Below are 19555 nucleotides of genomic sequence, written 5' to 3'. Positions count from 1 at the left end.
TTATAAGCTAGTGAATTTCTCCTATATATACTCTAAATCCAGTTTGAGTCGATCATATACGCGATGCCATATACTTCATGCTTTTCATCAAGTTCCAGTCTGTCCCGAATCTTCGTTTCTAATTGAAATAACACTTGAACGATCCAAGTGGTTCTTATACTTTGCCTATATATAAGGAATGAATAAGTTACAATGACTTCAATACGGGTTTTTGTCTACAGGATAAACTTCAATTCACTATATACTCTCTGATTATATTATGTTATAGCACAAACTTAATTCGCGCTTCTTAATATATTTAGTCGAAATCTTTGTCATCTTTTTCACGGTGCGAATTTTTCCCAAGGCGTATAATTATACCTTTGATGGCTCTCGTCTGTTGAACACAATATATATCTGAAAAGATCCACACAGCCACCTACGATGATTCCTCAAGATTCAAAAATCGGAGCAAATTTCTTCAACCCGGCTAAAACAGATGCTGGATAACTGATAATAGGCTTTCTTCTGCGTGGTTACTGTTTGCCAATTCGAGGACGGCTCAAAACCTTAATTCTTGATAATTACAACGAAATTTTTTATGAATTTGACGCTAATTGTCTTCTTGTCATAATACACATGTCTCAAGGATGCTAAATACATTCGCATTAATGCGTAATACGTCTGGCAGATGTGTTTAAGATGAAGTATAATTTAACAGTGCTTTGAAGTCTTTGAAACTGGCCGCACGGCCAAATATATTTTGATAGATTATCTATTGGCGTAGTTAAAAACCTTGAATCAGGCGCACATTTGTCATGTATTTTAAATGAACGAAAGAATTTTTTTTAATTCAAATATGTTGACGACGCCGGACGCGACAATTTCAGTGGCATATTTTCGTATAATTTTCATCAAAATCTTTTAGGAACTTGCATGGAAACAACCTACAAGATATTGGAGACGATTAGAGCTAAACCTCGTTTCGGCTTAACCTGATTTTTTTGTTCATAACAACATTTCCGCGTGGATCGTGGTCAATAATCCTCAAAAGAACAAGTTAAAAGTGTCCAGACGGTTGGCAACTCAGGGTTAAGTAATCGAGCACACGGTCTCAGATTAAATCGATTTAAAAGATCCAAGAAGAAAAAATATGTCCTTCTTATTTGAATGAACGTTCAGCGCCGTTAAAAAGTCCGCTTACAGATTTTTATTATCTACTCTAATTTTTACGATATTTTCATAAAAATATGCACGCCCACTATCAATTCGGATGTAGGCATCAGTCGTTAGTATACCTATGACCTCATACAAATTTAGTTAGTACCTATGACCTCATACCAAAACGTTCCAATTATTTGATTCCGTTTTCGTTTTCCGTCTTGATTTCTTCTTTAAATTTTTTCAGCTATAACTTCCTCTAATAGAAATGAACTGGCAACTTTCTAAATTTGGAACAGTTTTAAGCGAGTTAATGTCAAAGCTTTGCTCTACTTCTGACACCTTTGCCTTTGGTCTTTGCTGTACTTGCTATTTGACGGCTTTGACGGAGGCTCTTAAGATGAAAAACCTCACTCAGTGTCCTTTAATAAAGCTAGTGAATTTCTCCTATATATACTCTAAATCCAGTTTGAGTCGATCATATACGCGATGCCATATACTTCATGCTTTTCATCAAGTTCCAGTCTGTCCCGAATCTTCGTTTCTAATTGAAATAACACTTGAACGATCCAAGTGGTTCTTATACTTTGCCTATATAAGGAATAAATAAGTTACAATGACTTCAATACGGGTTTTTGTCTACAGGATAAACTTCAATTCACTATATACTCTCTGTATATATTATAGTTATAGCACAAACTTAATTCGCGCTTCTTAATATATTTAGTCGAAATCTTTGTCAATCTTTTTCACGGTGCGAATTTTTCCCAAGGCGTATAATTATACCTTTGATGGCTCTCGTCTGTTGAACACAATATATATCTGAAAAGATCCACACAGCCACCTACGATGATTCTTCAAGATTCAAAAATCGGAGCAAATTTCTTCAACCCGGCTAAAACAGATGCTGGATAACTGATAATAGGCTTTCTTCTGCGTGGTTACTGTTTGCCAATTCGAGGACGGCTCAAAACCTTAATTCTTAATAATTACAACGAAATTTTTTATGAATTTGACGCTAATTGTCTTCTTGTCATAATACACATGTCTCAAGGATGCTAAATACATTCGCATTAATGCGTAATACGTCTGGCAGATGTGTTTAAGATGAAGTATAATTTAACAGTGCTTTGAAGTCTTTGAAACTGGCCGCACGGCCAAATATATTTTGATAGATTATCTATTGGCGTAGTTAAAAACCTTGAATCAGGCGCACATTTGTCATGTATTTTAAATGAACGAAAGAATTTTTTTTAATTCAAATATGTTGACGACGCCGGACGCGACAATTTCAGTGGCATATTTTCGTATAATTTTCATCAAAATCTTTTAGGAACTTGCATGGAAACAACCTACAAGATATTGGAGACGATTAGAGCTAAACCTCGTTTCGGCTTAACCTGATTTTTTTGTTCATAACAACATTTCCGCGTGGATCGTGGTCAATAATCCTCAAAAGAACAAGTTAAAAGTGTCCAGACGGTTGGCAACTCAGGGTTAAGTAATCGAGCACACGGTCTCAGATTAAATCGATTTAAAAGATCCAAGAAGAAAAAATATGTCCTTCTTATTTGAATGAACGTTCAGCGCCGTTAAAAAGTCCGCTTACAGATTTTTATTATCTACTCTAATTTTTACGATATTTTCATAAAAATATGCACGCCCACTATCAATTCGGATGTAGGCATCAGTCGTTAGTACCTATGACCTCATACAAATTATCAAAACACCCCAATCTTATCGCTGTACAAGTCAACAAAAACGGCATCGCTGATATCGTAGCTCCTACTGAATGCGATTTTGTCGCTTTCCACCCTGATGTGACGTTACAAACGAGATCTAGTGATAAAACAAGATGGCCGCTAGGAGTTACTTGTAATCAAAATTTTCAAATTGTTTTCAAACTTTTTAGCATAGCATACATTTGTACTTTTTACCCCTAATCACTCGAAGTTTAAGGTTTATCACGTTAAATAGAACGTTTTAACGACCGTTCCGGCAGAATATGATGATAAATAAACTGTTTTGTCGTTATTGCTTAAGTCTGATTTCCATTTATTCGTGAACAAGTCATTTTCACCGATGAGAAATAGTTCGGATCTACATTTGTCTTTAGTTCTGTATTCAAATCATTGTCAATATTCTATCGGCCACCTGACTTGTTTACGAAATTCACGACCGAATGGAAAACAAATACGCACGTTTCAAAAAAGTTTGAAAGTTGTATTAAGCAAATGTAATTAAAAATTGTTCAAAAAGCAAAAAGAATTCTGCAACGTCGCCCAACAAAACCATGCAGGCCACGGACCATGCCTGCCTATATGAAGTGGAACGCACCAAGTTCGAGTAAAAGAAGCGGGAGACATGCAAAATCTAGGCGGTCATGTGACCGTATTGTGTTACGTCTCCATCATTACCCCCAAATCAGCGATGAATCGGGCAATTTGTACTCGGGACTCGGCTGACTTTTGCTGAAATCATTCGGCCGCCATTAAAATTGTTACGCCCGAGCAGGTGTTGACCTTGGAATATGGCCCGGAAAATGGATGAAGTTCACGTGTAAGGTCCCATGGCAAGGTCGCACGTTTTAAAAATGCTCGAAAGTTGTATGAAGCAAATGGAACTAAAAAATGTTCAAAAAGCAAAAAAACTTCTACATCATTGCCGAGCAAAACCATGCAGGCCATGCCTGTATGAAGTGGAACGCACTAAGTTCGCGCGTAAAAGGAGCGGGAGACATGCAAAATCAAGGCGGTCATGTGACCGTATTGTGTTACGTCTCCATCGTTACCCCCAAAATCAGTGATGAATCGGGAAATTTGTACTCGGTACTCGGCTGACTTTTGCTGAAATCATTCGCCCGCCATTAAAATTGTCAGGTCCGAGCAAGTGTTGACCTTGGAATATGGCACGGAAAATGAATGAAATTCACGTGCAAGCTGCGATGTGCGTAGAGATATTGCATTAAGTAAATATATCGTTTTTCTATTTCCGTCTTCAGCGGCTGTCGAGGACAGATTTCGTCTGGCTATTAAAATGATCTAGCCGTTGAGAGTCTGACATGCAAGCTGCATTAAAAATTAATATTTGCCTAGTTTTATAGTCCTAAGCATTGCCCTTACACCTATCCAACTCATAATTAGGTTAAGGTTGAGATTCGTTGATTCTGAAAATGATTGCACGCAGGAGAGAGGAGAGTCAGGAGACCAAGTGCATTTCTGACTTCAGAGTGATCATCACATTCAACGCTGTTTTCTGCAAGTTTGAGTGGTGAATGATGTAATAGAAAGACCTAGGTGCATCACATGCAGGTTTCATGCAGAAAAAGGAAATCGCACTGAAGGCATCCCACCAAAAGTCGAATCGAAAGTATAACTAAACGGGCCTAAAATCATTACAACGGTACAAGCTTAGTGCTATACTAGAAGTGTATGAATGTATTGAAGTGCATCATTCTCTAATTATATGGATTGTATGCTGCTATAGAAAACTAAATTTATACGTCAATAAAGTTATTAAGCGAGGCTGGATTTAGAATCTTGATGAATACTCATCGGCATCATATGTACCAAACAAAGAGGAGCGCCATTATGAAGGAGATGGTCAACATAAGAAAATAACTTTTGTGCCGGCATTAACTTTTCTCAATGTTTTTTATTAACTAAATGCAAGCTAGTGTAAAACTATAAGCTGATATACCTAAACAAAATGGCGTTCATTTTTATACAGGTACACAAAATGCACGCATGTATATTGCTTACCTATGATAATATGTTCAAATCTTGAAAACTCAGTTGAAAACTCGATGACCGTCCAATCTGCATTATTGATGAGAAAAGGGAATCCAATAAATTTTATAGCATGCAGTGAGAGGGAATGCCTTTGGTTGTAAAGCCAGTCTTTTAACCTTAAAAAATGCTATATAAAGATGGCTCTAATAAGCTTACGTCGAATCAATGATCGTCGTCCCATATCATATCAATATGGTAATTCAGAAAAACAGGTTAATCACAAATGAGTTATCATACCTTCATTACCTTGTCATTAACCGAGCTGTCCTGAAAGCGAATATCACGGACGTTAGTTATCATTGATTCGCAAATTAACATGATTGCATTGTTAATTGCATGATACATTGATATTCCAGTTAATGCATTGTTAGACGAGCGTTAGGACAATTGATTTCATATTATCTTTAGTGTGCTTTCATTTTAAAAAGCACTTTGTTTTCTTTATATATCCTGATGCTCTTCCTCAATCAGACTGATTACATGTTGTATATAGAATTTTGTTTTCATCATGGAGTGCTCAGTCAAACTTCAGAGTTCATATATATATATATATAATATAATATATATATATATATGTATATATATATATATATGAAAATATATATACAATGCTTACTTTGCAATGCTTTGTACAATTAGTGGAGATGATCCTGCGACGACATATTGCAGGGAATATGAATTTAATGATTTTCAGTTCTAATAAGAATTGTTTAGTGGTTGGAATTTTTTTCTCTCACCCCGGCACAAGACCGCACGAACTCATTGTAGAACCGGCCACGGTAACTCTGTACGAGTCAACACATATAACTGCCCAAATTTTCATCTATTTTCGTCCCACATGTGAACCCTTGAACCGTGCAGAGCCCTTACGCGATATACGGCCAGTTGGCGCTCGTAACAAATGCTCACGCTTTTGTACAACACACTATTAACTGTTGTTTGAAGTCAAACGATAAAATGATAACGTTTTATATACAACTTAAAAAAAGTCGTGACAACGATTTACAACTTACAAAAAGATGAGAAGAAAACATAAAGCATGCATCAGGTGCAGACAACATGAGATAACTCACCGATATTGTTAATACAATAAAAATCTCTAGGGGGGGAAGCCTCTCCTGACCATGAGTGGGATGAAACACTAGCCCGACTAGTACCCTAATTATAATGAAAAAATCGTGCAGGGTAACAGAGTCATATTTTCCCGCCTCTGTCTCTCCCTCTCGACGTCCTTGCTGGATAAAGTTTTGAAGGGTCAAAGAATCGCTCTATTCGGCGAGCTTTTATTAATTCAACCAGAACAGAAATGGCCCATGGTTGTTGAATTATGCTGACGTGCGTGTCATAAACTTAGCCAAAGCACGTTATTCTTGTTAAATATTTCTCGTATGCTTCCTGTTGTACAACAGCTTCTAAAAAGTTAAATCTTTCACCCCAGCAGTTCAGTTACTTTTTCGTGTAATCGGCATAGCTGTTTAGGTATTTTTCAGGCAAAGCCAATCAGAGATCTTAAATTTATAATACTTCATGTAAAATGGTGAATAATGCACCCTTTTACCGGAAGTATAGTCTAAATTTATGTATTCTGATTGGGTTACTGAAAATGTAAAAAAACTTGCTGATTGGTCTAAAACGAAATTCCCCCTTGTTTCTAGCATCGACAAAGAAGAAATTGGCCTCGTTCCAGTCTCTTTGATTAACCCAAAACTAATTCATTGACGTAGTGAAAAACTAATGCCGGATGAGATGTTGCCTTCGACGTTGTACGATCTACTGGCTGTTTTATAATAATTATAACCATAAACCATTTAGTTATGTCCCGTTTCCGAGTATTGTTATGGTTAGCATCTGACTGCAACTTTTGTGATTGAAGCACTGTTAAAAACAAGCTTGAAATCCCGATGTTTAAAGATGCAATTTCGAATTAAACTCTTCCCCTTAGAGGCTATAACCAATTTGTAGAATCATAAGCTTTATATGATTTTTCCGGATACACAAAAAAAATTACCCGCGGTTCGTCTAAAGATAGCAATAAAAATTTAAAGACAATAAAATTTCCATATCAAACTCTTTCCCTATTGAGATGAACATTTGCTCAAACTAATGTCCAGTTTTTTTCTATTACAAAATGCGCGCCTTGTAAAACAATATGGTGTCTAGACCAAAGCGCACATTATGCAAACCTCAACGTTTTGTCTACGAATTTGCGGTTCGATGTGGAAAAAAATCATTTAAACGGGAGGCGAAAGACAATAACCTCTACGAAGTTGAGATCAAAAAGATTGATCAAGAAAATAAACGTGTTCGTACGCATTTTAAAGGATACGATTCGCGTTTTGATGAATGGCGACCCTATGGGTTATGGCAAAGTTAATATATTTCCCGTTTCTTCAGCATGAAAAGCCTCGTGTTTTGGCCGCCGCATCAATATAGACGATAGAGGCCATAATAACAATAACAATAACAATAAAACCTTTTGAATAAAATTCGCCCTTACACGCGCAGGTAGCCGATGTGAACGATATTAATGTCCCTTATTCCAGCATATTATATGTATAATATATACACAATATATCAATAAGAAAATCATTAATGTGTACTGCAGCAGCGTAGGCTATTGCCGACGCTATTTATTGCGCGCCGACGCAAAATATACACAACTGTGGTATTAAACAGTACTATATTAAAGCATACAAGGTAAAAATATAAAATTCTCTTGCCTGCTTATCTCGTAAGTAAACGTCGGGCCTCCATTCTGATTGTGTTCACATCACCAACAGCAGAGACTGCATTAATGTGTGAACAACATATGCAAATGCCGACCAATGTCGCAAAATACCTACAGTTCATGGCCATCGGTCCGAAGCTAATTCACGTTGAATATGTACGAAATTCATATCAAAATACGCGCCAAAACATGTAAATTTCAATTCCGAATGTAAGGAAAAGAAATATTGTATAGTGGAAGCAGTACGAGGAGTTTTCCCGCAACTTCCGCTCTAAACGGCGATTTTTGACCAATATTCTTATATAGCCCGCAACATTCAACCCCCAAAGTCCGACTCCGGGATACGACGAATCTTTACCAAAAACAATAAAGAATGTGCGGCATAGGTCTAAATTTAATAATCCGTGTGTAAGTGAAAGATAACTTCAGTTTCTAAGGCACACGAACAGAAAAAGCGCTTATTTTGGACGAGTTTGTATTGCGCACTGCTGGGGGTATCCTCGCTTGTAACGCGATATAGACTATTTGTATAGCGAGAGTTTGATATGTTATCTCTCATAATTATTTGCATTTTGATATATTTGCGGATGAATAAATTATGAAGCTCAGAATTAATGCATTTTGTACTAGCCAATAGGATTACAGAATCGTTTAGCAGATCCCTTGAGGATAAAATGCTTTGAGTGCGAAATCGATTGATGCCGATATGTTTGTATTCAGGCTGGCTGATGCCGATCTTTAATGTCGATGTGTTTGCATAAAGCGCCTCTTTTTGACTTTCTTGCATTTAGTTAAAAAGTGGGTAGCTACATCCAAACAACATGCAACAACCGGCTTAAACCTCGGGCAATGTTGGCGAAAATGACCTGGTATGGAATGAACACATAACATCCAAGAATACCGAGTGTGGACTCTGAGTGTTTTATGATATTAGCTGCAATTAAAATATTGTTAATTTGAAATTTTATTACAGTTTGGGAATTACATGAGTGCATGCCTACCTAAATTATATATATATATATATATATCAAAATTTAGAAAGGTCGTTATAGCAAATCAAGAGTGCACAAGCCGAAGCGTGCTTTATTTAAATTTACTGAGATAGTATGAGGAGCTACAAGCAGGACATCATATCACTATTGCTTACCATGATCAATTCCACTTTAGCTACATACAATAATATTCCTTCCCCTCACCGATTTCTCATTCCAGGCTTGGGACTGGACAATGGCTGGTTTAAAAGGAGGAAGGAAACCAACACACGAACATAAAAGAGATTTTATTCATGATATGAAGATGTGATGCTATTGTATTATATTACTAATGTGGGATTATTACTAACACGCATTCACGTGTTATTCACATGAGCGGGACAATCAGTCGCGAGCTGTCATACAAAATTTACTATAACGAGAGTGCACAAGCCTAAGCGTGCTTAATATCAAAATTTAGAAAGGTCGTTATAGCAAATCAAGAGTGCACAAGCCGAAGCGTGCTTTATTTAAATTTACTGAGATAGTATGAGGAGCTACAAGCAGGACATCATATCACTATTGCTTACCATGATCAATTCCACTTTAGCTACATACAATAATATTCCTTCCCCTCACCGATTTCTCATTCCAGGCTTGGGACTGGACAATGGCTGGTTTAAAAGGAGGAAGGAAACCAACACACGAACATAAAAGAGATTTTATTCATGATATGAAGATGAATATTATATTTTTATATTATCTTTTATTCACATCTTCATATCATGAATAAAATCTCTTTTATGTTCGTGTGTTGGTTTCCTTCCTCCTTTTAAACCAGCCATTGTCCAGTCCCAAGCCTGGAATGAGAAATCGGTGAGGGGAAGGAATATTATTGTATGTAGCTAAAGTGGAATTGATCATGGTAAGCAATAGTGATATGATGTCCTGCTTGTAGCTCCTCATACTATCTCAGTAAATTTATATATATATATATATATATATATATATACATATATATATATATATATATATATATATATATTATCTAAGTATACATATAATTTCCTATGTACATATTCCATATTGCGTATGAGCCTAATTTATTGTTTTGTACAGATCCGAAAGATCACAGGACCATTCTTTGCGTCTCTATAATATTACGACGATACATGTTCCTTCCACTGAAACAATAGGAATTGAACGCGCAACTGCTATAAATAAGTTAAATTAATAGAAATAATTAATAAAAACTAATAAAATAATTTCTTCGGCATACCCGTCCAGTGGTTACGGGGATGTATTAGCTGTTTTTTTCAACGGGTCTCCCTGACTGAACTAATTTATATTACTATTAAAATTAGTTCTCTAGGTTGCCTTCAAAAGTTTCATAAATTAGCCTTAAAAAATATTTGCACACCGAAGCAGTCGATCAATTTTCCAGCAGTAATTCTATATACGCGAAGATGGTCAAACATTTCCCCACCCCCTCCCGTTCGGTACCTTGCCGATAATTATAGATCTTTCCTACGCCAACGGTTGAATGAAGTAGGCTTTAATAGCCCTTGATTGGATGAGTTGAACAGTATTGTACTCGATGGAGATATCTCGTATAAAAAGGTTATTGCATGTAATTCCTGTATCTACCTCGTTTCAAGCTAGGAGTCAACGGAATGTAATACTGCATTGATAAACAGATGGTTTCAATGCGAAATTTTTATACGACGAATAAAGTTAAAGGTAATGGAAAGGGACTATGAGCAGTGATTTTTCGCTCGACACCTGCTCGGCGCAGAAAACTAAAAGGACACTCTAAAAACAACCGAAAACAAACAAGGAGACAATCATGCAGGAATGTCCAACTTTAAAAAACGGAAATATTTATCCCTGGAATTCAACAGGACCGCACTGAAAACATTCTTATCTTATACGCCGTATACTTTCGACCATATCACCTATTAAAAATGTTTGCATTTTGCAAAAGAAAACAATTCTACCGTTCGCGCTGCACGTAAATTTTTATCGCTCGCCATCTTCTGTTCAATGTCTTCTTTGCCCACACATGCATCAATAAAGAACAGTCGAAAATCGATCTAAACCCAAAGTCATATTGTTTTGATTGTATTGGTTTACCAAAAAGCCCAAACTGTTCTTCGTAATACGATTTGCCCGGTGGGAATTCTTAAGTAACAATTTTGTTTATATTAGATCGCCGTAATAATGTAAACGTTTATGGCTCTTGGCATCCCGTAAGGATCATCCATTGTTGATACAGTGTCATCACGCGGAGAAGTGGAAGATCCGAATCAAAATAATTTTGTTTATACTAGATACTCCCGCTACAGTCTACGTAGTGATCGTATATCGAAGGATTTTAGTGATTTTACATGATCGGATGGTCTGATTTTGCATTATAGTTCTTTATCAAATTTCAGCTGTCTTCAGATGTGAAGTAACCTAAACTATAAACTTTTATTATTTATCCCCGAGAGGTCGAGTCGAGCGAGGCTTATCACTATCGATCCAGTGTCATTGCATTAATTCGTCTGCGTGCAGACGACTATATGATCCATGCAGTTGTATGAGACCCGTTTTGCTTTAATGGAGCTTTAAGTGAAAATTAAATAACACTCCCATACCTGAACTGTCTAAGCATTACTTTAATTCATCTTAAAGGGTTCTATAAACTGTTCTCCCTTCAGGGCCACCGCATATTCAAAATTCTGCATGTTAAGGCAACTAGAAACAGCATGTAGGATTCCGTACGCTGATTAAAATCAGGGAATGATTCCAATTTTAATTGCGTTCTTGAGAAAAAATCCGCAAGCTTGGAAAAAAACCTCCTTTTTTACACCCTGCGAAGATCGAACGGACCGACATTAGGCTGATGACCGTGGACAAAATTTTTGCTCCTTGTCGGAAGACTGTTGGTTAAAATATCAATCGAACGACACCGTAAAGTGGATTTTGTTTTCAAGTTTTGTGTGGTCGTGTTGACGCTCAGTCTTAATATATAAATTATATGCAAATTAGGTTACCGAAAATTTATGCGATGCTCAAATGGGAAAACGCAATCTGGAAGTTGTCAATACTCCTAATTAGGCAATTCAAATATGTCAACGTTTATAGCTTCAAAATGATCGACGTTTTAAAGTCCTTTTTTTTAATTCGTTGCGTAAAACAGTACCTACATTTTGGCATTAACACAAATGCGTGTCGCCCCTGAGAATAAATAATTTCCACATCTTATCTTATAAAAATAACATAGCGTAATCAGGGCAGCGAAACACATAATATTATCTTAATTCAATCCGAGACATTTAGGAAACGCTTGTCACTGCTTTTCAAGTACGCAGAACAGGTGCAACGGACTTTATAGGTTGTCGTTAAACTCGACTTGCACGTCTCCGAAGGCAAATGCTTCGGGTTTCGCCAGCTTAATCGACACAACCGAACATGGCGAACACACGGGCATGCAATTCGACCGCAATTCTAAACAACTCAAGCCTCGGCAACATCGTGAATGCACAAAATTCAACCAGGAGGGAAAATGCCTTCCAATTCGGTGGTGCACTCGAAGACAACCGCTTGATGAGCGGCCTGTTTATTTTTATAGCCGTACTTTCGTTCGTTGGCAACTTACTCGTCTTGGTGCTGTTTCTGCACAATAAAAAGTGGCTGAAAAGGACGTACGGGCGACTCGTGTTCGCGTTGGCTCTCGTGGACCTTTTAACGGCCGTTTGTCTGTTTGCGACACCGTTAGCCGTTCATCACGAGAAGCGCATGGAAAGACCAACAAGTGCGATAGCAAGGGAAATGTATTGTCGGCTACTCTGGTCGCATTACGTGCTCTTCTCGTTCGGCATTACCTCAGTGTACACTTGCCTGGTGCTGACGACCGAGCGCTGGATCGCGGTCACAAAACCGCTATACATTCGAAAGTACAAGCCATCGCGACGGACGTGTTTCGCCTGCCTCGCGCTGCCGTGGTTGGCGGGTTTTTTGCTCGAGGCGAACGTCGTGAAAGAAACGCGCACCGCGAATTTCGACGACGGCACGTTCTCGTGCGAGTGGAGAGCTCAGGAACACGCCGGTAAAACAACCCCGGCACTTCTAGCCGTGGTATCATTTCTCGGCGCAATGCTTATACCTCTCTTGATTATAACCGTAATGTACGCCCATATCTTGGTGACCCTAAAAAAACAAAACTTGAAGCGAAAGGTGAGTAAACGAATGACGTTGTTGGCCCCGGTTTTCCCTCTGCTCCCCTAAGCACGGGAGTATACAAGGAACATTTTCATCCAGAAATATTACTGTCAAAACTGAGGATTAAAATTCAATACTTGACAATCGAACCCAACTTCATTTTCAGGTTGTTTTTAGCTCAAGAGTATGAGTGATTTCGCCCGCGCATTGCGATTTACTTCCTAAAGGTCGACACAGACCGGACGCGATGCGGCAAAGCGACGCGAATTTTCAGTTTTCAGAAGCACATAAATCAATTTCTGGAAGCAAAATTTGGAATCTATGGACGCCAGAGCAGTCAAAATGTATTATTGTTAAGTAATCTACACGAATATTATGATAGTTTAAAATTTATTTGCTTTTGGAAAATTAAAAACTTTGAAAAATCGCGCCGCGTTGCGAAATCGCGTCCGGTCTGCGTTGGGCTTAATGGGGGAGGCACTACGTAAGAACTGGTCGCATGATCATAACCTGATAATGGCTATTTAATTCAAACTATTGTTAAATTAAGTATATCCGGCAGTCTGTATGTACGTATGCAGATTCTTAATCTTAACTGCACAACTCGACATCCCCCTTGTCCGCGCGAACTCAAAATCCCCCCCCCTGCCTGACACGCCATAATCATAAAATGAATGTAATATTGTAGCAAAAAGGTTGATCTCGATCTCGACCAATCTTTCGCTTTCGAAGTTTTCGCAGATCATATCATGATGTTGCACCGAACGGAGATAACATGACCCGATAGCTTTTTCTGACTGAGGAAAATAAAGATAACGAGCCACTTACTACGCCAACTTTAAATTTTCCATTTCAGAATTCGTTCATAGCGGAAAGCGTTCGTCCCACGTCCACCTTCTACAAACTGGCTTTGAGGCGTGCCACCAAAATGGCTGCGTGCGCAACCTTCGCGGTGGTCATCTGCTGGCTACCATGTCAGGCGTACTCGTTGGCAGCACAGTTGGGTTTCGCCCCTACGGAGACAACACTACACCAGGTCTTAAACCTGTTAGCATTCTTCAATTCCTGCTTAAATCCCGCTTTGTATGCGTTCACGAACGGCGTGTTCAGGAAGAAATTTTCAGAGGTGTTTACAAGACTGTCTTGCCATAGTGATAACCCTCCAGCCAACAATCTACCTTCGGCTCTTGTATAAAAATGCCCAGCAACTGTTTTGACAACTATATTGACATTCTCTCGTGCTAAGGCCAAGGTTTACAAACAGACATCCGTACGCTGTTCGGATGAAAACACTAAAACGCCGCCAAAACAAAATATTTAAACTTACAACGAAAATAAACTTGTCATTTGTCACATATGCATAACGTGCCATGTTAATTCAGGCGCGCTTTCATTTACTCGTATAGTTGTCGTGGGCATGTCAAGGTAGTGATTGATTGGAGCATTTTTATATACAGTCAACCATGACAATTTACATACGGATGATAAAGAAAAATATTTATCCGGCCTATTTTACATCGGTGAAAATGCCTCGTTTACGACAATGAAGACCAACTTATATCCCAGTCTAATTCTTCTGCTGATTTTAATAATTCTCAGTAACACAGTCAGTTCTACCTGAAGCCAACCTTGCGGCCAGTCAACATTGGGGCCCGCAGAAACACAATTTGAACAAAGTGGTAAAATCATGCGGTGCGTGAGGCTAGAGTTTCAGCCGTCTAACCAGGCCGAAAATATTTTTTTATTACATGGAACGTTTCTGCCCGGGCTGGGTTTATGCCATGTGAGAATTACATTTTAAGACCAGGCTGAAATTTCAGCCCTGTTTGAGTTAGCAAAGGTTGGTAGTCGACCTATTTCTGCTCTACGAACGCTTTAAAATCTTGAAAGACAATAACTTGACCTTTAAGGGACGGTCATTAATGCACATGAAAATGAAAGAAACAAATGCAAAAACTTTGCCAAAGCGAATTTTACTGCCCGGATCGGATTTTTCACGATTAACGATGGCAACAACTGAATAACAGTGAGTCGCAGCCCGGGCTGATAAAACAGCATACTTGAAAGACTGAGTAAATTTAATGCTTCTTAATTAAATTTATCCATATTGAAGTAAGTATATATTAGCAATAAATTTTTCAAAGGGGGGAGCCGCGGCTCCCACAAATCCCTCCTGCCTACGTACCTGCGTTTGAGAGGTTCTTTGTCTTTTTAGGCAGTAGGTTTACCACGTGGTCGAGAAGAAAGTTGTAGCTTTAGCTATATATGACTTATGACAAACTATAAATGTTCTGTTTCTACTGAGTCTTAGTTCATATATAGTCATATGCAGCTATTCTAGAACGTATATATATATATATAACAGCTTTCTTCCGTAAAATAAAAGCTTATTCACGTGTCTTCCAATAAATACTACATAACAGGATGTTCTAACTGGCAAAGTATAGTAAAAATAGTTACAATGTAAGATTCAATCAGTTTTCGCGCCAAAATTGAGCAGCTGGCCGCAGCCATCTTTTTTCCGCATTTTAAATCATGGATCTTCCTCAATCTCAGGCATTTTTAAATCAGTTAAACGAAAAAGAATAAAAATCCATGCTGTTGGTCACCGACCGCCGAGGGACCGATAAAATGTTTTATTTTGTGTGCTATTGCACTCGCACTGGCTTGCCATAGTAATAATATGATTAAAAATTTAACACACATTCATCATCATAAGATACAAAATTTCCATGCTTATACGTAATACTCGCTTGCATCGCTATAAATAGTTTTCAATAATTGCTATATATCTAATCACAATATTGGCCTGTGGATCCCTGTTCTGATTAGCCATTTAATATCAAATATAGAGCTTTTCAAACAATTAGTTCAAACAGACCGGCGCGAATGTGGGCGCTTGTTATGTTGCTAAGAATAGCGTTTGTATATGTGCTTCACTCCTCATAGTTATATCAAACCACATCTTGACTACACGTTCCCCCGGATCGAACCACAACGAAAGAATAATTTATCCCTGCAATAGCTTATACTATAACTTTTAAATCCAAACACCAACATGGCGGTTGGAATGTTATGTGCAAATGCTCTGCAGCTGCCAACAACTGCCAGTTACCGATCGGTACACAGCTAATTACTCCGGTGTCAGCGACGGAGTTGAAAATTCGCCTCGGTTTTGTTTTTTTTTTCGTCGCAAGTCTGAAATGGCGCGAATATTCTAATATTTGAAATGTGTGTGTAACCGTATTTAGCTACGTCCCAGTCTTATCTCCCAAGAGTTGTGGTGTACAGCTTTGGCTAATTTTCCGATGCGCGATTCGATTTCGCTCGCATGATACGGCAATTCCTCCAACAGGAACAAATAAACCGTTCTTTTCATGCTGTTCGATTAAGTTTAGATTGAATTGGGGTAAGAATATATTTAATACATGTAGATTCCGGTCCTATTTTAATAATATCGCTGCTATTTCGCCGTTTAACAAGATGATGTGGTCGTGTATGGGCGCGTTTACACGTTGCGTAGTTTGCACAGGATCGAAGATTTAAAGATAATATCCAGTCGAATCTGAGCATGCACGGAAAAGTCTATTTGCGGGCCCCGCAAACAAACCATTTTACTACATATTACATGAAGTTTTGAGGCTGTGTTGATATATGATCTGTTGCCACCACTTCGCTTGATGAGTGAGAAAACTATTGTCTCGTCTATTGTCGAACCATGGGCCATGGCCGACGAAGGAGAGGAAGATATTTTAGAAAATATCGCAGAAAGTTTGACAGTAAATCTAAATCCGACTGACACGAAATATAAGCGTATGGAATATGATGTTAAACGAGGAAAATCAAGAGTAAACTTGCACGAACTGCCGAACAATTCGTTCCATGGAGTTAAAAAGTGAACTAAATTTTGACACTTAATAGCTCGCTGAGTTTTTAATAAACACGTATTTATCTGGACGGAATACTGCTGGAAAATAGTATGTAATAATAGTATGTTTATACTATTGATAATGCTATATATGCTTCGGCCTTCTTTGACCCCAATTCAATAGTCAATTTAATTAACCTCATGTTTTGCATATTTAGCGACGCGGAAACACAGACAGACAATAGTTCCTTCCTACATGTACCTGAGTCAACATTGCTCCCTGCAGAATCGCTGTCACCGATTGTCCCATATAACTATTAAATTATTTTTACTCTTGTTTACTTATACATAATTATGTGTGCAATGTGTACTTACTATTTTATGCTGTCCAAATTCCAATACCATGCAATATTGATACTGGTAGAAACTGATACTGAGATAGGAATGTACACAGTATATACAAACTATATATGCATGCAAAATGTTTTGTATTTAATTTCAATTATTTATAATCTATAATCTTGCTGGCCTGAAGCCTACATAAACACCATTAGGTGACGGGTAACGATTCCTGATTGCCTTCACACAGCAACTTGGGACAACTCTCCTGTTACCTTGTCCAAGTCTACCATGTTGCCAAAGAACAAATTGCCTGTATGCTGTATGCCGAAAGTTCTCATTATCCTGGGGATGTTCCATTGCCAACATATCCTCCCTGTACCTCATTGCCACATCTAATATGTTCCCATCCAAGACAATTTGGTAGAATAATGGGCTTGTTGTTATACATGGCCGAACACTTTGTGTGCAACATTTGTTTTCAGCTTGTGTTGGCATAGCTACACACAAACCACACTTACACCAATCAGGTGAATTATTGTCATCTTCTGGTGGTCCTGGGTCTTCTGGTGGTCCTGGGTCCTCTGGTGGTCCTTGGTTTACTGGTGCACCTGGGTTTGGTAACTCACCATTTACTAAATCAGCAAACATTGCAGGTTGTCGTCTTAGCAGTTCAACAGCCAAGCGTCTAACTGCTTCCTCATTTAGGCCACTTATGAGTTCCTACAAATATTTGAAGGATAATAATATATTTTTAATTATTTATTAAATAGACACTGCCAGGTACTGTGTCTTTGGTCAAATTGCACACAAGTTACAGTTATCCTGAATAAAGGGCCTCAACTAGTTACAGTCCATTTTAGTTGCTAGATACAGTTTGTGAACATCTCTTTTAGCACATAACTTGCAGCACTATGAGCATGCACTGACAACTGACAAGTACAATCACCAGGTGATTGATAGAGTCAAATATTAATACATTTAAAAGAACAGGCATCCTGGTTGTATTCCTACTGACAAGTACAATCCACTAGTATTAAACAGAGGAACACACTTGAATAGTATGTTTCCAGGTTTATTGCGATGCAGACTTACAATACCTGTATCTGCTCTTCATGCTGAACCTGCCTTTCATCTGAATTTTCTTCAGCCACTAATCTACCACGCCCTCTTCCACCTCTTGTTGACACACGGGCTCTTCTGGGTTGCCTTGCTCGACCTCTAGAAGCTGTTGAACCCCTTGAATGCCCACGACTTGATGGTCTACCTCTTGTACCCCTTTTACGTTTTGGCTCAGGAGGTTGAAACATCTCATCTGATGATTCTTGGTCCTAATACAAAATAGTATATGTTGAACAAATGTTTACAATACATGAGGCAGAAAAAACAGAGGATACAACACAGTATGCATGTAGGCAGCAAATGTAGCATATACTATAATATTACACAGTTAAAATACACATTTTGTCGTCCTGGGACAAATTTTGCATGTGAATCAGTGGGCTGTTATATAACAAATCCATTCATTTTAATATTATATCAGTACTTCGCACAAATTTAACTAAATATAGCATAAAAACCGTAATTGTACTGTACATACCAGAGAATCTTCAGAAGATGAAGAGAAATCCCCATCCAATAGTTGCATTCTGTTCAGGCAGTCTTTGTTCTCTTGCCCATAGCACGCAGAAGAACAGGAATGTCCAGCGTTTTTACACGGACACGCATTACGACCCCTTTCTCGTAAACACATAAACCTGCTGGGTTTACACTTACAAGCCGTTATCTTGTCCGTAAACGGGTTTTCAGATGTTTGGATGAACTCATTGTTATCTCGTTGCTCTAGCGTAAACCACACTTCCATGCATACGACGCGGTATTAAATTTTGAGAGCAACAAAATAATATCGAATACCAGGTGTTTGTCGCCATATTATTTTGAACATATTCACAATGAGACCAACGACTTTGTGTAAATATAAACAGGATGCGTCCCATATTTGCCACTTCAGGTTCTGACACGAAAGTGTCGTTTAATTCATAGTAAGTGTGAAATCATTGGTGAAATCAATTATCGAATTTGCCTATTAAAGCCACCCAGAATAGCCAACTTATTACGCACATTTAACTGTTGTATATTCCCATAAATTCCACTGTATTTTTCCACCAAAGAGTGAAGTCCGCCATGTTGTTATGGAAAAGTCTTATTATGTAGATGCAGAGTACTTCGTGTACGCTGATATATAATGGATGTCAATTGAAAATGTAAACAAAGCTTGCGCATGCTCAGATTCGACTGGATATTATCTTTAATATAACTAAATAACTGCGAATTCCAAAGGCGAATGTATCATGCGGTTTATTTACATTTTTGAACAATTGAACTTCTATACTGCGATGTGTTTCTGAATTTCGCGATCGAACATTTAGGTTTGCAAGGCATCTAACAACCTCGTACCCAGGGTCTTTTACCTACGCTCCTCGGACACGCTGCGGCGAAGACCCTGGTTGCG

General features: G+C 38.2%; 2 protein-coding genes and 1 long non-coding RNA gene across 3 annotated transcripts; 1 reads left to right on the top strand and 2 right to left on the bottom strand.

Moving 5' to 3' along the window:
- Positions 1 to 12: 12 nt before the first annotated feature.
- Positions 13 to 4141, bottom strand: LOC114520901. Its single transcript, XR_003686738.1, has 3 exons — positions 1927 to 4141; positions 361 to 1731; positions 13 to 165 (listed from the first exon to the last, which is right to left on the bottom strand). It is a non-coding gene; the product is annotated as an uncharacterized LOC114520901 (long non-coding RNA).
- Positions 4142 to 9783: 5642 nt separating this feature from the next.
- On the top strand, positions 9784 to 14077 carry LOC114520989 (somatostatin receptor type 1-like). Its single transcript, XM_028541367.1, has 2 exons — positions 9784 to 12851; positions 13693 to 14077. Exons 1-2 carry the CDS (start codon positions 12087 to 12089, stop codon positions 14029 to 14031), a joined length of 1104 nt encoding a protein of 367 aa, XP_028397168.1. The 5' UTR covers positions 9784 to 12086; the 3' UTR covers positions 14032 to 14077.
- Positions 14078 to 16806: 2729 nt separating this feature from the next.
- LOC114520923 (P2X purinoceptor 7-like) lies at positions 16807 to 19318 on the bottom strand. Its single transcript, XM_028541273.1, has 3 exons — positions 18644 to 19318; positions 18144 to 18374; positions 16807 to 17766 (listed from the first exon to the last, which is right to left on the bottom strand). Exons 1-3 carry the CDS (start codon positions 18905 to 18907, stop codon positions 17218 to 17220), a joined length of 1044 nt encoding a protein of 347 aa, XP_028397074.1. The 5' UTR covers positions 18908 to 19318; the 3' UTR covers positions 16807 to 17217.
- Positions 19319 to 19555: the final 237 nt, after the last annotated feature.

The sequence above is a fragment of the Dendronephthya gigantea genome, unplaced genomic scaffold (genome assembly GCF_004324835.1).
Source record: "Dendronephthya gigantea isolate DGI-Jeju-01 unplaced genomic scaffold, DenGig_1.0 000018F, whole genome shotgun sequence".
Lineage (NCBI taxonomy): Eukaryota > Metazoa > Cnidaria > Anthozoa > Malacalcyonacea > Nephtheidae > Dendronephthya > Dendronephthya gigantea.
Note: the sequence above shows the minus strand (reverse complement) of the source record. Positions and strands in the feature narration are given on the sequence as shown.

What these genes read in the sequence shown, in the direction of transcription:
- LOC114520989 (XM_028541367.1), top strand. Translation starts at nt 12,087, where the DNA reads ATGGCGAACACACGGGCATGCAATTCGACCGCAATTCTAAACAACTCA. An exon ending in AACAAAACTTGAAGCGAAAG is followed by an intron (nt 12,852 to 13,692) that starts GTGAGTAAACGA and finishes TTTCCATTTCAG; the next exon opens with AATTCGTTCATAGCGGAAAG.
- LOC114520923 (XM_028541273.1), bottom strand. Translation starts at nt 18,907, where the DNA reads ATGGAAGTGTGGTTTACGCTAGAGCAACGAGATAACAATGAGTTCATC. An exon ending in CATCTTCTGAAGATTCTCTG is followed by an intron (nt 18,375 to 18,643) that starts GTATGTACAGTA and finishes ATTTTGTATTAG; the next exon opens with GACCAAGAATCATCAGATGA. An exon ending in AGCATGAAGAGCAGATACAG is followed by an intron (nt 17,767 to 18,143) that starts GTATTGTAAGTC and finishes AAATATTTGTAG; the next exon opens with GAACTCATAAGTGGCCTAAA.